The sequence below is a fragment of the Magnolia sinica genome, chromosome 3 (genome assembly GCF_029962835.1).
Source record: "Magnolia sinica isolate HGM2019 chromosome 3, MsV1, whole genome shotgun sequence".
NCBI classification, from domain to species: domain Eukaryota; kingdom Viridiplantae; phylum Streptophyta; class Magnoliopsida; order Magnoliales; family Magnoliaceae; genus Magnolia; species Magnolia sinica.
Window position 1 is genome coordinate 108,398,830 of NC_080575.1, and position 20,113 is coordinate 108,418,942.

The 20,113-nt window shown below is 41.1% G+C and overlaps 1 protein-coding gene across 2 annotated transcripts in view; it reads left to right on the top strand.

Annotated features, from left to right (window-relative positions):
- The window catches only part of LOC131240628 (protein ILITYHIA), a 103,273-nt gene that overhangs the window by 70,889 nt on the left and 12,271 nt on the right, over window positions 1-20,113 (top strand). For both annotated transcript variants that reach the window (XM_058238970.1, XM_058238972.1), the window contains exons 31-47: window positions 1,243-1,365; window positions 1,492-1,548; window positions 1,625-1,735; window positions 1,842-2,033; window positions 2,138-2,311; window positions 4,078-4,188; window positions 4,281-4,350; window positions 4,425-4,503; window positions 4,612-4,714; window positions 4,813-4,983; window positions 5,151-5,273; window positions 5,363-5,476; window positions 6,172-6,278; window positions 6,375-6,426; window positions 6,510-6,616; window positions 6,711-6,770; window positions 6,855-6,969. In XM_058238970.1, the coding sequence (XP_058094953.1) occupies window positions 1,243-1,365; window positions 1,492-1,548; window positions 1,625-1,735; window positions 1,842-2,033; window positions 2,138-2,311; window positions 4,078-4,188; window positions 4,281-4,350; window positions 4,425-4,503; window positions 4,612-4,714; window positions 4,813-4,983; window positions 5,151-5,273; window positions 5,363-5,476; window positions 6,172-6,278; window positions 6,375-6,426; window positions 6,510-6,616; window positions 6,711-6,770; window positions 6,855-6,969 (1,869 nt within the window). The remainder of the gene's footprint in view (window positions 1-1,242; window positions 1,366-1,491; window positions 1,549-1,624; window positions 1,736-1,841; window positions 2,034-2,137; window positions 2,312-4,077; window positions 4,189-4,280; window positions 4,351-4,424; window positions 4,504-4,611; window positions 4,715-4,812; window positions 4,984-5,150; window positions 5,274-5,362; window positions 5,477-6,171; window positions 6,279-6,374; window positions 6,427-6,509; window positions 6,617-6,710; window positions 6,771-6,854; window positions 6,970-20,113) is intronic.

Below are 20,113 nucleotides of genomic sequence, written 5' to 3' on the forward strand. Positions count from 1 at the left end.
GTGTATGTGTGTGTTTTTTGTTTCTTTTGCATATGAGTGCCATTTTGATGATAGTGGTGATACTTTGAGTGCTATTTTGACTTCAGTACTGGTGATCAATGAATTGATTCTATCAATTTAGATAATCAATTCTGCATATTGAACAACCTTATGATGAGTCAAACTTGGGAGTTCAATTCTCCAATCTCTAGTGATGCGGAACTGTCAGATTGTCCAATGGTAGACCACGATTGTTCCCATTGTTTATTTATTGAAGATCAAGCCATGAAATGGCAGATATTTCAGGCTGATTGAAGGGTCCCAGCTATAGATCAGGACTTTCCAACCATAACAGATTGAATGTTGGACCATCCAACCATCCAGATTTCATACATGCATCACATCAAGGTTCTATATTGATTTGATGGAAGATCAAGGCCATATCAATATTCCAGATTAGTGTTCTGGACAAGATCAATGGTCTAATTGATTTGTGAGGCCAACAAAGTCAAATGGATGTTTGAAAATGTGTATTGGTTGGACTGTGGCATAAACCTGTCACCCTGTAATTGCTGGGATCTTTGACCCACTGCAATGCTGCTGTTCCTTGCCCACTTCCCGGGCACTTGCAATTCTTTTGATATATTGAGAGCAGCTGCTTCCTTGCTAGCTCTCTTGCTGCCATTATTGCTCACCCTTTGTGCAACTAAGCTTATACCTCTATATTGCGTACTCTTTGACTTAACCCAAATTGAACGTAACCACAAAGCAATATACTGTAAATTCATCATAGTCGTTATTACTTTGTTGTTATTCAATGTTTAGAAACCTGGATTGGTCTTGACCTGTCAGACCTGATCTGATCCGTTTTGGCCCAGAAAATTGCTTACTACAAAAATTTCATAGCTTAGTGGTTAGCGCTGGAAAATGCGATGGTTAAGGCTGAGGCTCCTGTGGCCTTTCTACACCCTAAAGTTGTTTTATGAAAGACACCATTTACCCTTGGTTTATTGAGGATTTAATCAAGTACATTATGGGGGCAGTGTTTAGTGTTCTAGGTTTCTTTGAAGCATCTTTAGATGATCCAATTTATCATTCAGTGTCATGGTCTGAATATTTAAACTACTAGTGGAGGTGTTCCAATACCAATCTTTAATATGTTTTCATTAATTTTCTCCTCTCTTTCCTTTATAGCGGGTTGCTGGTTATTCATTCAATGACTTTAGGTTATCATGTGATGAAGCACAAATATGATATTCTCAGGGTCTTGAAGATAAAGCTTGGAGAACTAAGCAAAGTAGTGTACAACTACTCGGTGCTATGGCTTACTGTGCTCCTCAGCAATTGTCTCAGTGTCTCCCAAGGATTGTTCCCAAACTAACGGAGGTTTTTCACTAGCATCAATGCTGGATTGCTGATCTTTGCTTGTTGCTTCAACTTTTTTTTTTTTTTTTTTTTAATTTCTTAAATTCTTCTTTCAATCTTACTTTCAAATTTCTATGCATGTTTTAGGTACTGACAGACACACATCCGAAAGTCCAGTCTGCTGGACAGATGGCACTTCAGCAGGTGATCATCATTTACGAATTTTGGGCACTGTCTATATTACGAGGTTGTGTATAATGGTGCCTTTTGGTCTTTGTAGGTTGGCAGTGTGATAAAGAATCCAGAAATAGCTGCGCTTGTCCCTACCCTTTTATTGGCCCTTACTGATCCCAATGATTATACGAAGCACTCCCTTGATATTCTTCTTCAAGTATGAATGCCTGCAAATTTTAGTAAAAGTGTTCTAATTTACAGCACTTATCCTTAACTTTCTTTCTTTCCCCATTGCCCTCATGCTACTGTCTTTTTTATTACAGACGACTTTTATTAATTCAATTGATGCACCGTCACTAGCATTATTGGTGCCTATTGTCCATAGAGGCTTAAGGGAAAGGAGTGCTGACACTAAAAAGAAAGCAGCCCAGATAGTTGGAAACATGTGTTCACTTGTGACTGAACCGAAGGATATGATTCCTTATATAGGGTTGTTGCTTCCTGAAGTCAAGAAGGTTTCTCTTTTCTTTTATCCTTTCAGTCATTGAGTTTTATATTCACGAGATTTTCTTTTCACTAATTTTGGTTGTGATGGTTATATTTTCTTTTATTAAAACAGGTTCTTGTAGATCCCATACCAGAAGTTCGTTCTGTTGCTGCCAGGGCTCTTGGATCTCTTATAAGAGGAATGGGAGAAGAAAACTTCCTGGATCTTGTACCATGGCTGTTAGATACATTGAAGTCCGATAATAGCAATGTTGAACGTTCTGGAGCAGCCCAAGGGTTGAGTGAGGTCAGTGTTTGATGCAGGACATGAAATTCAAGTATGATGTGCAAGATTTTCAGACTTTAGATCACACTAGTTCAGAAACAATTACACAAAATTCCACATCCTACGCAAAAGTTCAAACACTCAATCAAGGGGAATCTTATGCGGATCCAGGCCTACACATGTTAGGGCCGGATTAATCAAAATTATACACCAATCGAGAATCGAAGGAGGGAAAATTCATCCACACATGCACAAAAATAATTCCCCAATCCAAAGGATCCAGAAATTTCAATTCGGGGAACCCTAAGCTTGAAGAAAGGGCATAAAATTGGGGATTTGAGTAATTTAGGATTTAAGTTTAGGGATTTTGGGTGAAAGGAGTGAAAGAGAGGAGAGACGAACTAGAGAAGTGCCGCACGTGTGGACAACAACAATGGCCTAGATGCACGTGCGTGTGATCCTAACCGCACGTTTGTGGGGCCCATTATTCAGAGAAAGGCCACCTTGGCCCTGGTCGGCCAGGGATGGACTCCAAAACCCCCAAATCTCAACTCGATCCAATGCATGGTTTTTGTGTGGTGCTCCGCCGAAGTTTCAGCCCTCCTGCAGGGCCAAATTCTGGAAATCCGTTGTAGAGAGAAAAATGACTGCAAATATTGATGGATTTGCAAATGAAATGCTTATAGGAGAAGATAAATATGGATGAAAGAAGGTAGGGGCAAATCGGGATAGGTGTGGCTTCGCACCACGGTAGTCAGCCCTTCGAGGAAGGGAGGGCTTCGCACCCAATTGAATCTCTACAAATCGGAAATTAAGAGGAGCAGAAAAACGCAGCAATTTTATTAATCTTCATGGAGAAAAAAAGACTACAAGAGGTGCCTATTTATAATAAAACCCTATATCTCAAAACTCGCGCCATGTGCGCAACCTATTACTTGGAGACGAAGTAATCAAAAATAACATCTAATTAAAGCAATCTAAACCGTCCATGATTTTCATAATAACAATAAGCAAAACCCAAGTACTAGATTATTTAGAATAGTGGGCCATGATCATGAGAACCCATGGTGGGATTCACATGCCGATTGAGTCCACTCCAAGGAACCAAAACGCAGTCGTCTAACTAGGAGGCTCTCCCTGGACGTCGTCATTGATCCAGATCGATGGTGGGGCCCTCCTCCTCCTTGCGTACGTGCGTAGGGGGCGTGCTTGTGCGTGTGATGTCCCCATCGGTGTTAGTTTTCATTGCGTGCGTTTGTGATCAAACAGTTTCTTTTCAGAGTCATATAATAGTCGTTGCTTTTTTATTTTTTATTTTCTTAACCTATTACTCTGTTTGTTCGTTGTGCTTGATTCTGTTTTGAACCTCTACTAGTTTCTACTGATCGTATTAGTATTCTCTACGTGAACTTCTGAACATTTCCTGTTCTCTTCATGTTACGTCCTTTCATCACTGCAAGGCATAGTGGTCTTTCCCCCCATTTTGGGTCGAGAACTCATCTTGTGTTTTCTTTGTTTGTAAACATGGATGTAGTTAGAAACCCGTTGATTGGTTACCCTCTCAAAATGGCCACATTAATTTTAAAGGTTCATCATACTTTGGGAATTGTCTATCTATAACCACCATGTTCATTGTGATAGTTGTGGCTTGAATTCAAGGGCTGTGATGGTTTTCATCAATTGATAGCAGAATTGTGCTTCTTCTTCTTGGTTTTTTTTTTTTTGGTGAGAAGCTTAATGCCTCTTTTAACATTGTTATACTTCTTTATTGGCCTGTATATTTCCAGGTTTTGGCTGCTCTTGGAAAAGAATATTTTGAATCGATTCTTCCTGACATAATTCGTAACTGTTCTCACCAAAGGGCATCTGTGCGTGATGGGTATTTAACACTTTTCAAGGTGAGGTTAGAAATATAACAAAATTGTTTACTTGGTAATATTGGATACTCAGAATTCTTACTATCTTTTTCTATCTAAAATCTTTTGTATAGTACATGCCGAGGTCTTTAGGTGTCACATTCCAGAATTACTTGCAGCAAGTGTTGCCTGCTATTTTGGATGGTAAGTGCATTTTCTCTATTGTTGGCATACGCCCCTCCTATGCTTGAGATATTAAGGTGGTTTATATTCTCTAGGGCTTGCTGATGAGAATGAATCTGTACGTGATGCGGCGCTCAGTGCTGGGCATGTCTTAGTTGAGCATTATGCAACAACGTATGAATCCTGTGTCCCACCTCTTTGTAGAAGTGCTTGCCTAGAAAAATTTAATTTATTGATTATCACTGCTAAATCCTGCCTGTGTTCTCTTCTTTGTCAAATCAGGTCTTTACCTCTACTTCTTCCTGCTGTAGAGGATGGTATTTTCAATGATAATTGGCGCATTCGGCAGAGTTCTGTTGAGCTGTTGGGCGATCTACTATTCAAGGTTGATCCTATAAATGGCCTAGTTGAATGGCTCCCTCAAACCTTTTAAGGTCAATTTCTGCTTATCTGTTATCTGAGATAATTTATGTTGTCATCCAGGTTGCCGGAACTTCGGGAAAAGCAATTCTTGAGGGTGGCAGTGATGATGAAGGTTCTAGCACTGAGGCACATGGGCGTGCTATCATTGAAGTGTTAGGGAGGGATAAGCGCAATGAAGTTCTTGCTGCAGTTTATATGGTTCGCACTGATGTCAGCTTATCAGTGCGGCAGGTGATGGCATCGTTTCTCCTACCAAACCCCTTACCATGATATTCTCCATGGGTTTTCTGTGTTTATTATTTTGGTTTCATACCACTGGGGTATGAACCCGTTAATTAGGAAGCTTTTTCATGCTGCATTTCGTTTTGGATTTTCTCATTCTTTTAGTTATTCATCAGGCTGCCTTACATGTGTGGAAAACTATAGTAGCAAATACTCCAAAGACACTCAGGGAAATAATGCCAGTTTTGATGAACACACTTATTTCATCCCTTGCATCGTCTTCCTCAGAAAGGCGACAGGTTTGCTAATCTTATCAATGAAATATTGTGGTGTAAACGATAATGTATGTGCATCCAGATTATAAGTTATATTGTTTATACAATTTCAGGTTGCAGGAAGGGCTTTGGGGGAGCTTGTTAGGAAGCTTGGTGAAAGGGTCCTGCCATTGATTATTCCAATTTTATCTCAAGGGCTAAAAGACCCAAACACAAGCAGAAGACAAGTGAGTTTTCTTTTAAATGAAACCAATAGTGAATCTCAACTTTGTTTGTGTATGATTGTGAACCACTTGCAATTCTTTTATGATGGAAATGCCTAGATAGCGCTTCTAGTTCTAGTTTTCCACGACATATTTGCACAATGTCTGACAGTGTAAATGCTTTTGGAATTTCAAAATTTTCAAATAGACTTGGAAAGTCTGTCATGTCAAGTAACTTGGTCAATGCTTCTTTTTTTTTTTCTAGCCTTGAACACCAAAACTCAGTATGTTCAATATATTTAAAAATTATAAATATAGTAGATCCTGAGCAGTTGAGTTGAATTTTGGTTATATTTTGGAGTTCTGTCAAGTCGAATCAATTGTCTCATTGAGTCTTGACTTAATCGAGTTTTTCTTGGTCTCAATGAGGTTGATTTTTTTCCAAATTTTTAAATGGAGGTAAATACTGAAAATCAGAAGGCAGCGCATCCAAAATGATAGTTCCCTTTCTCTATCATAGGCATGTTGAAGGAACAACTTTTTCCTTTTGTTTTGAATTGAATATGTTAGCTTAAGCATTTTGAAAGAACACCTTTTTCTTTTATTTTGAATTGAATAAGTCACTTAAAATCCTTTCCTGATTATATGCCATGTGTTTTACTTTTACTGAAATGGATTCATTTGCTTTGAAATGTCCAATCTTCATAATTTAATGATAGGGGGTATGCATTGGTTTGAGTGAAGTGATGGCAAGTGCTGGTAAGCACCAGTTATTGAGTTTCATGGATGAACTCATCCCTACAATTCGAACAGCCCTCTGTGATAGGTTCGCTATGTCTTCTTTTGCTTTTCCACTATTTCACTTTTCATTTACTTTTGTCTCTATGAGAAAACTCCCCTATGGTTATGTTTTTGACAACAGCATGCCTGAGGTTCGTGAATCTGCAGGCTTAGCATTCAGCACACTTTACAAGGTACTTCTGTTTAAATATTTTGTTCCGTCAAGAATTTGATGGAGGCAACTGGCAAGTGCTAATTATGGAGTATGATGATGCAGAGTGCTGGAATGCAAGCAATTGACGAAATCGTGCCCACGCTTTTGCATGCTTTAGAGGAAAATGAAACCTCAGATACTGCCCTTGATGGCCTCAAACAAATCTTAAGGTAGATGTTTTCTCTCATACTCTTCTTCTTATTATTATACTAATTGTCATTATCTAACTTTTTTTGCTGAATTTTGTTCCCATTTTGATTTTAGTGTCAGGACTTCAGCTGTTTTGCCTCATATCTTGCCGAAACTGGTCCATCTTCCGCTTTCGTATGTGATTTTTCCTCAAAAATTTTCCAATTCACTATATTGTGGGAAATGTTGTTTCTCCTAAAGTTTCTTTCATGAATCCAGTGCCTTTAATGCCCATGCACTTGGAGCTTTGGCAGAGGTTGCGGGACCTGGCCTTAATTTTCACCTTGGAACAATTCTTCCAGCCTTACTGTCTGCTATGGGTGATGATGATGTGGTAAGAAGCTGCAGCCTCTGTATCTACTAGTTCAAAGGAGCACAATCTTTTTTGGCAATTTTTTTTATTTTTTATTTTTCAAAATTGCTTTTAATATTGGCCAGCTTATAATTGAAATTCACAATTCAATAAAATATTTCTCACGACGGATAATAGATCTTGGAATTTTCAAAAACATAGTTGCTTAGTGTTTTTTTTTTTTTTTGAATGGTAACATAGTTACTTGGGTTTTGCAGAAAATTTAAAAAGGAAAAGAATCAGTTGGTTCTTCCAATCCCATTGAACTAATTCTGGATTGCTTGATGCATGATGGGTTAATGTCTTTAATATTTTGCATGTAAGGATATAATATGCTCACTAAATAAATAAAAAATAATAAAATTCAATGATATATTCTCCCTCTGCAGCAGAATTTCTAATTGAATCACGTTCAGCGGGGCCTAATTGGGCATTTTTCACTGTTATTACATGTACTGCCCTAAACCATTGAATGTTTGCTTCTGTTTTTAAAGCTGGACTGGACCAGACAGTTGGATCATTTCTGGGTGGAATTGGTCACAGGAACAGGTCGGGTCACCTAGAAACCTTTTCTAGGCAAGCAATTGATTTAACTGTCTGGTCTAACTGGCCCAAACATCTAGGTTGGCATTTAGACTGGTTGGATCTGCCACTTCAACTATTCTTGTGTCAAAATTAAAAAGGGCCTGTGGGGATTTGGACTGGGATACCCGAATTGTCTTGCTTGATTCATTTGGATCTGGATCTAGATTTTGGACTTGATTGATAATTGGGCGGGATTCTTGTTCCCATTAGAAATCGGATTGTGTTAGGTTCCTAAGTCGTGTGGCTGACAAGTTCCAGGATGAGGATTTTTTTTTTTTTTTGTTCTTTTTAATTTCTATCCTTCATTTAGTTATATTTTTTAATTTAAAAACACAAAATACTTGTTTCTATTATAGTTCAAAAACTCGAAAGCTTGACTCAATGTCTAGTTGGGCCGGGTTAACTTGAAGACTCGACTTGGTATTTAATAATAAAACTGAAATAGTTTATAGTATCTATTAAGAATAATTACCTGAACTTGAAAGTTTGTAAAAGTGCTAGAATGGAACAACAACCCTCCTCGTGACTTGTTGCTAATGGGTATATGCTATCCTAGGTAGGGTTGTGAACCTAGTTAGCAAAACTCCATTTTAAACTCTGCATTTTTGGGGGAAAAACTGTATAATTGATCAACTTTTTAGAACAACATATATTTTGAAAGGTAGGTAGAAAAACTGAATTAAAAACTTTTCAATAAAACATGTTTTATTTAAAAAGAATGTTTGGGGAAAATTTAAAAAACAGTAATTGGCGGTTGCAACCAAGGTAGTTAAAAAATGCCGTTATGTAGTGCTAATGGTGGGAGCTGCTACGTTTTACAAACCCTATCATAATGGTAACAGTGGCAGCCGTTACGGCCACCGTTTCCATTATTGAATACCTTGGTCGTGACCCATCGATAAAGTTGAATTTATTATTATTATCATTGAGTCAATCAAGTTATATGAAGATTGCTTGACAAAGAAGGATTTGTGGGAGGCAAAGAACACCATTAGATTCCTATTGTTCATGCAAATAGAAGTTCTAAATATTTTATTTAAAGTTTGCTATTTTAACCTTACTTATGTATAGCATATACATGCACATAGGCACACATATAGCTGTTTTTTTTTTTCACTCCATTTTTCTGAGTCCATACCGTATTACACTTGTACTTTTCAATCTCTGAATCCATGTCTTTCCTTTTTATTTTTTTGACTGATTTTTTTATTTTATGTTTGATGATTGATGCTGAATTGAATACGAACATTTCCCGTACCTTTTTTTTAAAGTTTTCCAATTTTATTTTTTTAAAATTATGGTTGTGACCTTGGATCTCACAAGTATCCTTTTACTCTCTTTTTTTTTCTCCTTTTTTTTTGGAAGATCAACATGAATTTTCATTAAGAGAAAAAGTGCTGAGATGGCGCCAAATCATAGCGTAGGCAGACACTAAACACAAAGAAAGAAACAAAAGGGACAAATTATAGCTTTTCAAAACATCCCATACCCACAGCCCACTCTGCAACAAGAAGCATTGCATTGCTAGCAACCTGCTCTACCTGCTTGCTTTCATTTCAGAAGCATCTTGTCTTCCTTTCCCCCCACATTAACCATAACCCAGCAAGAAGACAGCCTTCTTGACACTTTTTAACTTTTTTTTTTTTGAAGAGGTACCCCTTGCCAAGTCACTAACAGATCTCCGATATCGAAAGGCATGGACCGACACTCGGCTTGTGAAAGGGCAATGGATGAAAGATGCTTTTGGACATGCACATGAGGCAAATGTTGTGAATAGCCATTGATTGCTTTTGGAGGTTATCGATTGTCAAAACTAGTTGTCTACGTACAAGCCACCCAAAAGCCCCCTATTTTCGGAGGAGCACCATAATGGCACACATAACCTATTTGCCCGGACTTCGCTCCCTTCTTTTGAAGCATGGAGTAGAAGGATCTGTCCGAGAATGGACCAGACTTTCTTCTGTTTGCACCAACCTATCACTGTCATCACTCGACGGGCTGCAAAGATTCAAGCAATTTAGAAGAGAGACAAACTCATCTACCTCATCATCCTGAAGATATCAGTTGCACGACGAAGCCCACACAATGGACTCATCACAAAGAGATTAGTTTTTATCATCCATGATGCTACAATCCGGACTAAGGCTGGCCATCTTTGGAAATCGGACATGAAAATGTAAATTGCTCCTCCAAACATCCTCCCAAAAATGATTTTCCTTGTTCCCCGAGAAGAAAATCATTCTTTCCTTGAATTAACTCTCACGCTAGGTATCCCTATAGAGAGAAGAGTCCCTTGTACACCGTCCCCCGCGATGCAGCCATATTTGCTTTCAACATCCTCTTGCCCAAGAGCCCCCATTTTCGATCCAAACCGCCACCACCATGTTCTTGATAGAGCCTAATTCATCAAGTCCAAGTTTCTTATGTTTTCGTCACCTTAATAAAATTTGCATTTGTCACTCTATTTTAGACGGTGGAAATTTTTTTCTCCACATGTCCTCGAAGAAAATCGTGCCTCAGTCTCTCGAAGTGGACTTGGACCGGTTTTGGGCACCCAAACAAAGACATGAAATAAAGGGTGTAGATTAATTAGGACCACTTTAATAAAAGTGATCCAACTACCAAGAGACGGATATTATCCCGTCAAACCCAACAATTTCCTCTCAAATCTTTCAACCATTCTGTCCTATAGATGTTTAGCCAGGCATCTCACACTAAGCCAGATTTATCTTCTGCCATGAAACTGCTTCAAAACACTTTATAATCATACTCAAATTGTCATCCTTCACCATATCAACCTTGTAAAAGAGAAGTGTATCATTTGCAAATTGAATATGGGAGATTGAAGAGCTTAAACTTCCCACCTTGAACCCTTAGAAAAGAACCACCTTTTGTCCTCCAGTAAGCATTCTACCTAACACTTCGACAATCACAATAAAGAGGAACGGGGAAAGCAGGTTACCCCATCTAACACCTCGCGAGCTTCTGAAGAAACCTTTAGGAGGACCATTGACCAAAACTAAGAGCCGAGCAAAAATAGTGCATTCCCTAATCCACCCTCTCCATATATCCCCACAACCAATTCTACCAAGCAATTAATACATAAAGCCATAGTCCACATGGTTGTATGCCTTTTCTTTAAGATTCTAGTTAAATTGCTAAGTTAGAAGCTCAGATCTATGCTAGATAAACTCATTTCTCCATTCTAGAATGCCTTTATTTGGGGGTGGCTGATTATTTATGGTTCACTAGCGGCTTATGAATGCACCAACTCCTATTATCGGGCTGGTACGCTAGGGATCCTTTGTAAACTAGATCTGGAGAAAGCCTATGATAATGTAGATTGATATTTCCTTGATTATATTATGACATGGTTGGGCTTTGGAGCAAATGGAGAGGTTGGATGGTGTCATATGTTGTGTATCATTGGCAAGAATCTCGGCAATGCTGCCGAATGGAGATCCTTTGTCAAGGAGATCCTCTCTCCCCCTTCTAGTTCCTTATTGTTTTAGAGGCCCTGAGTTAATTGTTGGTTAAGAGGCTAACAGTGGGCCTCTTTTAGGGATTCCAAGTTCCCAATTACCTACAGAACATCACCCATTTGCAATTTGCTGATGATATCCTCGTTTTCTACCAGCTTTCAAGTCTATGGTTGACAATCTGGGTAAATTCATTTGGATGTTTTAGTTGGTGTGTCAACATGTCCAAGTCTAAAGTCTTGGTGTCAATTGTCAATTTATCGACTACAGAATTGGTTTGCTTTGCTTCATTACTTGGGTGTCGGGTTGGGTCTATCAGGGTTTGTCTCTGTGTATGATGAAGCTTACGTCTCATCTCTAACCACTTGGAAAAGTAAGCGTATCGCTCTAGCTGGGCTAATTACTCTCATCAAAGAGTCGCTATCGAACCTTCCTATGTATTTCATGTCTCTGTTGCGCCGCCCTAAATCAATTATTAAGATAGTTGATAAACTAAGGAGAGATTTTCTGTGGTGTGGAGGGGTCGATTCTGGCAACTTCCATTTGCTAAATGGTATGACGTTTGTTTTCCTTATTCAGCGGGTGGGGTTCGCATTAAAAGACTAGATGAAGTTAACTCGACATTGTTGGATAAATAGGTATGGAGATTTGGACAAGAAGTGGGCAGCATTTGGAGATCCATTATAGCTACTAAATATGGTCTTGACACCATCGGATGGTGGATCAAGGAAACCTCTCTTTATTGTGGGTCTGATATCTGGAAAGGCATTGCCAAGGTGGCACCTCAAGTATTTGAAGGATCTTTGCCCTTGGTGATGGATCTTGTATCTGATTTTAGGAGGACCTTTGGTGTGGTGAAGTCCTTGTCAATTGAGGCCATTTGCTAGGTCCCAAAGGTATCTGTAGTGGATTGCTTTTATCGGTGAACTGAAGGGGGGATTCCTCCTTGTAAATGTAATCTGAGGGACAAGTAGGTTGAACAATTGGCTTCCCTCGTACTTTGCCGAAAGGAGTTAAGGCCAGTGTCACTGATGCAGGGACATGTGATAACCTAACCCTAGATGCATGTATAATCAAGTTAAAGAATATTCAAATAAATACACCAATTAACTAACTATTTCTAAACAAAGGGATTAAGTAAATTTGAACACAAAGATGAAGTTATTCCGTCAGAATCATGTCCCTTAGCATAAGATCACGTAAACAGTAAAAAGGAATGACCTCGGGATACGAGGATGTCCCAGATCTAGCATAAGTCAATCCACGAGTAAGCTTGGATCTGATTCTACTGACTAACCATCCCTCTTCTCCGTTCGAACTAGAAAGGGGTATCCAGAGAGAAACAAAATGGGTGAAGGATGAGGGGTTCGAGATAAAGAAGGTAGAGGTCCTTTGTCGTCAAAAGAAAATGAGGAGGATGATTCTTACCTTTTCCTACTCTTCGAAGATCTTAGAAAGAGGGAAACTCGAAATCGAGGTGGAATTCTCAACACTCAAGGGCCAATCCTGAAACCCTAATTTCTTGAATAAAGAGGAAGAAAATAGACGAATTCTTATTCATTCAATAATAATGAAAATAGGGTTCCTCACAACGTATATATAAGCTATGGAAAAAGTAAAAGTGCACTAAAGCCCCTAGAAATAAGAAAAATAACAAAAAGACGAAAAATAAAGAAAGTTGCAATAAAGCCCCTGAAATAAGAAAAATAACAAAAAAAAAGTCCAAAACTAAAACACCCATATAATAGGGTGTGAAATTCGACCTATAGATCTATGGTTGGGGTGAACACCCGTGTGGTAGGGTATGAAATCCGACCCATGGATCTATGGCCAAGGTGCGGTCATGCCGCTCCTGCACTTGTAGCGTGTCAGAAAGTGGGTCCGATGGACCCGTCGTCCATCCACATCAACTCCTTCGCTCTGGTACTCTGTCGGCGACGCCTCCTCCTCTGGTACACTCTAAAGGGCGCACCACTGATGTCTGCATCAATTCTCCCCGGGTAGGAAGAATTTGCCACTGGCGTAAGTGAACTCCTCTCTCGAGCAAATAGGGGTCGATGCGCTGCAGCTCTGCCTCTATGATCCAAGAGTTTTCTGTAATGGGCCTGTTCCTCCATTTGACTAAGAATTTTTGAAAACCCCTAAAGCGAGTGGAAACCGCCTCGAAATCCAAAATTTCCTCGATCTCGTCTCTTCCCGATGCAGGTGGAAGAGAAGGTAAGATGAGTACAGGAAGATCAGGCTGTGGCCAAGGTCCATATATAGGGGGGTCTGAGAAGAAACAGGGGAACCAGTGGATAGAGGTGATGGCTCATGAAAGGGAAGTAGATCTTCCACATTAAATGTGGAACTGATGCCCATGGTAGCAGGGATATCAACAACATAAGCATTAGACCCCAACCTTTTCACAATTTTATGTGGGCCTATGCTACAGGCATGAAACTTCTTAACGGATCTGGGTGAAAACCTATCAGACCTAATACAAACCATGACGTCATCTCCAGGTTGAAATTCCCTGAATCTCCTGTGTGTCAGTAGAAAGTTTATAATGTTCATTACTTGAATTAATCTTCCACTTGATCTCACTATGCAATGCATGTATATGTTGGGCGAAGGACTCTCTTAACTCTAACAGACGTTGTGGGGTAGCCATGGGGATCAAATCTATGGGGGCTCAGGGCCTAAGACCTGAAACAATTTCAAACGGGCTCATTCTTGTGGACCTGTTCGCTGAAGAATTATACGCGAACTCTGCTGTGGGAAGAACAGTGTCCCAGGTCTTGTGGTGGTCTCCAATCAGACATCTTAACAAATTCCCTAGGCTATAGTTCACTACCTCTGTTTGTCCATCTGACTGGGGATGATATGCTGAAGAAAACTGGAGCCTCGTACCCAAAAGATTCCAGAGTCTTCCAAAAATAACTAGTGAACTTACTATCTTTGTCAAACACGATGGATCTAGGTACTCCATGGAGTCGCACCTCTTGAAAGAATAACTTAGTAACGTGGGAGGCATCTGAGGTCTTATAATAGGGTAGGAAATGGGCCATCTTAGAAAATCAATCAACAACCACGAGTATGGAGTCGTGCTTACGAATAGTCTTGGGAAGCCTAAGCACGAAGTCCATACTAACATCCTTCCACGGGGCATGTGGAACCGGCAAAGGAGTATATAAACCTATATTTTGGCAGAGGAAGCAAAGCTTAGCGACGTGGGAGGCATCTGAGGTCTTATAACAGGGTAGGAAATGGGTCATCTTAGAAAATCGATCAACAACCACGAGTATGGAATCGTACTTACGAATAGTCTTGGGAAGCCCAAGCACGAAGTCCATACTAACATCCTTCCACGGGGCATGTGGAACTGGCAAAGGAGTATATAAACCTGTATTTTGCTTCTTCTGCTTTGCCAGTTGGTATGTTCAATACTGCCCTACAATCTTAGCCACATCTCGCTGGAGATTAGGCCAATAGAAACGATCAGACACGAGGGCAATTGTTTTATCTCGACCAAAATGACCTGCCATCCCTCCAACATGCAGCTCCCAAATTAGAAAATCACGGAGGGATGTGTGTGGAATACAGAGCTTGTCCCCTCTAAAAAGATATCCATCTGTAAGGACGAACTCCGCACTCCTCGAGGGCGGGTCACTAGACAATGACGCATAAATGATCCCAAAATTAGGACAATTTGAGTACTCACCCTTGAGTTGCTCAAAGCCTATAACTTCAATGTTCATGGACCGCAACGTCATGATACGACGGCTAAGCGCGTCAGCAACCTTAATTCTCTTTTCCAGCCTTGTGCTTAAGCACAAACGTGTACTCTTAAAGAAATTGTGCCCATTTGGCATGCCTAGGGCTCAACTTCTTTTGAGAGCTCAAATATTTCAAGGCCTCATGATCAGAGAACCATACGAATTCTTGCGGTAATAAATAATGCCGCCAATGGCGCAATGATTGCACAGCCGCATAGAACTCTTTGTCATAAGTGGAGTAGCGTTGTTTAGCCTCATTCAGCGGCCACGAGATGTCCCTCTTGGCTTAACACTCCACCTATGGCAATTCCTGACGCGTCACATGCTACCTTAAAGGCTATGGTAAAGTCAGGTAGACGCATAACTGGCGCTTCCGTCATCTTCTTTTTAATTTCCGAGAAAGCCCGTGTTGCGGCTTTAGTCCATTGAAACTCCCCTTTTCGTATGCAATCTATGATGGGAGCCATAATCGAGCTAAATCCACGGATGAACCGCCAATTGAATGTAGCTAGGCCATGAAAGCTTTGCACGTCATGTATGGTACGCGGCTCAAGCCAATTGACAATGGCCGCCTTGACTTTCTCAGGGTCTACAGACATACCGTTTGATGATAAAACGATCCTCAGGAAGATAACACGGGAGGTCAAAACGGAACACTTCTCGAGGTTTGCATAGAGCTTCTCTGCGTGCAAGGCGTTGCAGACCTACCTCAAGTGCTCGATGTGCTGGCTAGGGGACGTACTATAGATGAGGATATTGTCAAAGTACACAATTAAAAACTTGCCCATAAGGGGTCGCAGCACCTGGGTCATCACCCTCATAAATGTACTGGGGCATTGGTTAACCCAAAGGGCATAACCAGCCACTCGTACAACCCGTCCTTCGTCTTGAAGGCAGTTTTCCATTCATCTCCCGGGTGAACACGAATTTGGTGATAACCACTCTTGAGGTCAATTTTCGAAAAGATAGTAGAGGTGGCCATCATGTCAAGCATGTCATCAAGCCTCAGGATGGAAAACCGATACATGACAGTGATCTTGTTTATGGCTCTACTATCAACACACATGCGCCACGTATTGTCTTTCTTGGGTGTAAGAAGCGCGGGCATAGTGCACGAGCTCAGACTCTCACGAATGAATCCCTTTTTAAGCAATTCATCCACATGCCTCTTCAACTCGGCATACTCGGTGGGGTTCATTCTGTAGTGAGGGAGGTTTAGTAGGGTCGCCCCTGGGACGAGATCTATCGCATGCTGAATGTCTCGCATCGGTGGAAGCTCGTCTGAGAGGTCCTCAGGGAAGACATCCCGAAACTCCTCTAGGACCGGACAAGCCTCCTGAGGTATCGCTATAGCAACCTCAGGTGTATTCTCCCTAACCAGTAGGCCGTACACCATAGTCCCCGCCTTAGTCTCTCTCTCAAACTCCTTAACATCTATGATGTGGAGAGACTTCGATTGAGGCGCCCTTTGACTATTAGGACCGCCTAGGGCTGCAACATCTTTTGCTCCCGTTGACGATTTGGGAGGGAGCTGTCTCAAGACAAACTTCTTTCCTTCATGCTTAAATACACAATATTCGTACGCCCGAATATTGTGACGTCTTTGTCATAGAATCATGGCCTTCCCAAGATGATATGACCAACATCCATCGTGACCACATCACACCACAACTTGTCCTTGTATGGTCCAAACTCAATCGAAACAAGGCATCACTAGGTCATAGGGAGGGATGTCGCATCCACCCAAGAAACTCTATATGGGTTGGGGTGAGGGACTGGCTTCAACCCCAGGCAACTCAAAGTAATTGGGGAAACTACATTCTCATAGCTCGCACTAGCGTAAGTGCGAAAAATGGTGGTTCTGCGCCAATCTTCGCTTTCCTTCATCTGGGTCATGGCGCACCTCACCACTACAAGTGGGATAGTCTCCACGGTATCATCCTCGGCATCACTAGCCGGGTCAAGGGAGGGGATAATGATCTCCTCATCACCCGAGTCACCATCAACCTTATCTACCACTTCTTCTTTTGTGGGGTGTTCGGAAACAAAAGCAATGCACCCACCCTTATTTGAACACTAGGCGGCAATGTGACCCATGCCACCACAGTGGTAGCACTTCCCTGGCATCGCGGGCCTAGTACTTGGTCCAGCCATATTATTACTTCGATTTTTGTTGACTGGTTGTGTACCAGGTTGAGCTCTGGGTTGAATTCCGACCTGAGGTCTCGCTCCCTGCGGATTTACTCTAGGCATAGTAGGTCGAAAATCAATCCCCCTCACATTGGACTGGCGCACACAGTTCTCCAATTCCTACACCTGATAAGCATGTTCCAAACTGGTGACCATGTGAAGCGTGAGCTCCCGCTGAAGCTCAGGCCTGAGGCCCATACGAAAACGGGAGAGAACCACAGTAGGGTCCTCATCCACATCGCACCTCATCATATATTCATCGAACTTAGCGATGTATTCCATCACCGTCATGGATCCTTGGTGCAAAATGTGTCATTGATCCAGCAGTTTTTGCCTGTAAGAAAGGGAAACATACTTCTCTCGCAACAACTCTTTCATCTCAATCCAAAAGAGAACTGGCCCCTCTCCAGATTGCTCACGACGATGCTTCACATTCCCCTAATATAGTTTTACTTGGCCCACCAATTTCATCTTGGCGAACTTGACTCATTGTGGGTTTTGTAGACCGTGCCACTCAAAGAAGTGGTCTATGTCTGCTAACCAGTAAAAAAAAAGTTTGGGGTCCAATCTCCCATCAAAACTGGGGGTGTCAACCTTGATGCCCTTTATGACCTTAGAAGCAGGGTCCTCATGCTCATGATATCTCTGGGGGTGCTGACGACGCACCTCATCATGGCCCTCCCATTGAGCGGGAAGAACAGGATCACGATTGTGTGTGGGTGGTAATGGATATACCCTATCATATCTGTTGCCAGGCCCATGGGCCTGGTCTGCGTCCAAACCATCCCTAGGCGGATCAGGGCCCACAACTTGGGACTGATCGACAACCCCAATGTTAGGGGTCGCCTGGGCTCCACCTATAGTGGCAGTTGGAATACCAGCCTCTAGATGCACAACTCTCTCCTCTAGATGCCTGAACCTACCATCCTGATGCGCAAACTGTTGCGCGATATTATCCCTCAAGGTTTGAAATTGTTGATCCATTTTCTTAGTTAGGCCCTCCATAGCCTTGGTAAATTGATCGGAGTCCATGGTGTAATGGAGACCGAACCCATGACCAGTGTGCGTGGGCATACTCGGAATGACAAGTGAATGGTCCTAGATCTATGTGCAAGGAAATGGTAAAAACGATGATACCAATGCAATGCAACTACCTTATATGGCCTAGATCTATATGGGGACTCAACAAAACCTAGGAAAAAAAGATTAACTAACTCAACAAAATATGACCCCTACGCAGAGTTGGTCACGCGGGTCGAGCTAGGTCCCAAAGGTATCTGTAGCGAATTGCTTTATCGGTGAACTAAAGGGGGGATCGGTCCTTGTAAATGTAATCTGAGGGACAAGGAGGTTGATCAATTGGCTTCCCTCGTACTTTGCCGAAAGGAGTTTAGGTCAGTGCCACTGATGCAGGGACATGTGATAACGTAACCCTAGATGCATGTATAATAGGGTTAAAAGAATATTCAAATAAATACACCAATTGACTAACTATTTCCAAACAAAGGGGTTAGGTAAATCTAAACACAAAGATGAGGTTATTTTGTCAAGATCATGCCCCTTAGCATAAGATGACGTAAACAGTAAAAAGGGAAGACCTCGGGATATGAGGATATCCCAGATCTAGCATAAGTCAATCCACGAGTAAGCTTGGATCTGATTCTACTAACTAACCATCTCTCTTTTCCGTTCGAACTAGAAAGGGGTATCCAGAGAGAAACGAAATGGGTGAAGGATGAAGGGTTCGAGATGAAGAAGGTATAGGTCCTTTGTCGTCAAAAGAAAAGGAGGAGGATGATTCTTACCTTCACCTCGAAGATCTTAGAAGGAGGGAAACCTGAAATCGGGGTGGAATCCTCAACACCCAAGGGCCAATCCTGAAACCCTATTCTCTTGAATAAAGAGGAAGAAAATAGACGAATTCTTATGCATTCAATAATAATGAAAATAGGGTTCCTCACAACGTATATATAAGCTATGGAAAAAGTAAAAGTGCACTAAAGCCCCTGGAAACAAGAAAAATAACAAAAAGACGAAAAATAAAGAAAGTTGCAATAAAGCCCCTGAAACAAGAAAAATAACAAAAAAAGTCCAAAACTAAAACACCCATGTAGTATGGTGTGAAATTCGACCCATAGATCTATGGTCGGGGTGAACCCCCGTGTGGTAGGGTGTGAAATCCGACCCATGGATCTATGGTCGGGGTGCAGTCATGCCGCTCCTGCGCTCGTAGCGCATCAGAAAGTGTGATGGACCCATCATCCATCCACATCAACTCCTCCGCTCTGGTACTCTGTTAGCGATGCCTCCTCCCTTGGTACACTCTAAAGGGCGCACCACTAATGTCCGCATCAGCCACGGGTGGCGGATTCTCTAGTTTGGAAGTTCCACCCATCCATAATAACTTTTTGTGAAGTCTCTTTACTCCAAATTTACTCATTTGCCTCATCAAGCACTTGATTGTCATATAGGCCTAGTTTGGTTCTTGGGTGCTCCACGAAAAGTGGCTACATTTGCTTGGTTGGTGGAGAAAAACTGTATCCTAGCCAGTGTTCGAAGTATCGGAATCGCTACATGTTTCTCTGGCCAGGGATACAGAAACAATATCAATATCACTGATAACCGGAAATGCGCGGAAACATGTTAAAAGCAGTTGAATTTTCAGCAAAACTTCAAGAGATGTTAAAATGTACATATTTTCATATTTAAAAATAAAAAATTGCAAAAAAAATACATACATAACAATTTTCCATTTAATGGGGCCTTAAAAGCAAGTGTTGTTGTAAGAAATCAGTCCAATCATCCCATTTGGCCTATTTAACCATCCAACCTTCCATCTAAACATCCATCGATATTGCAAAATATCAATGACACATGATATTTCACAAAGAAATCATCAACAATTGGAAAGGAAACGGAAGATTGTATTGTCAATATCTCGCATGTTGCGATATCAATAGTATCTAGATCAGTGTTTTAAATAGCGGTAGCGTGTAGCGTAAGGTACACAATACTTCTATTTTTTTATTATTAAAAGAAATATATATATATATATATAATAAATATTAAATAGCAAGAAAAAAGCAAAATATAAAAATGTCACATTCTTCAGTG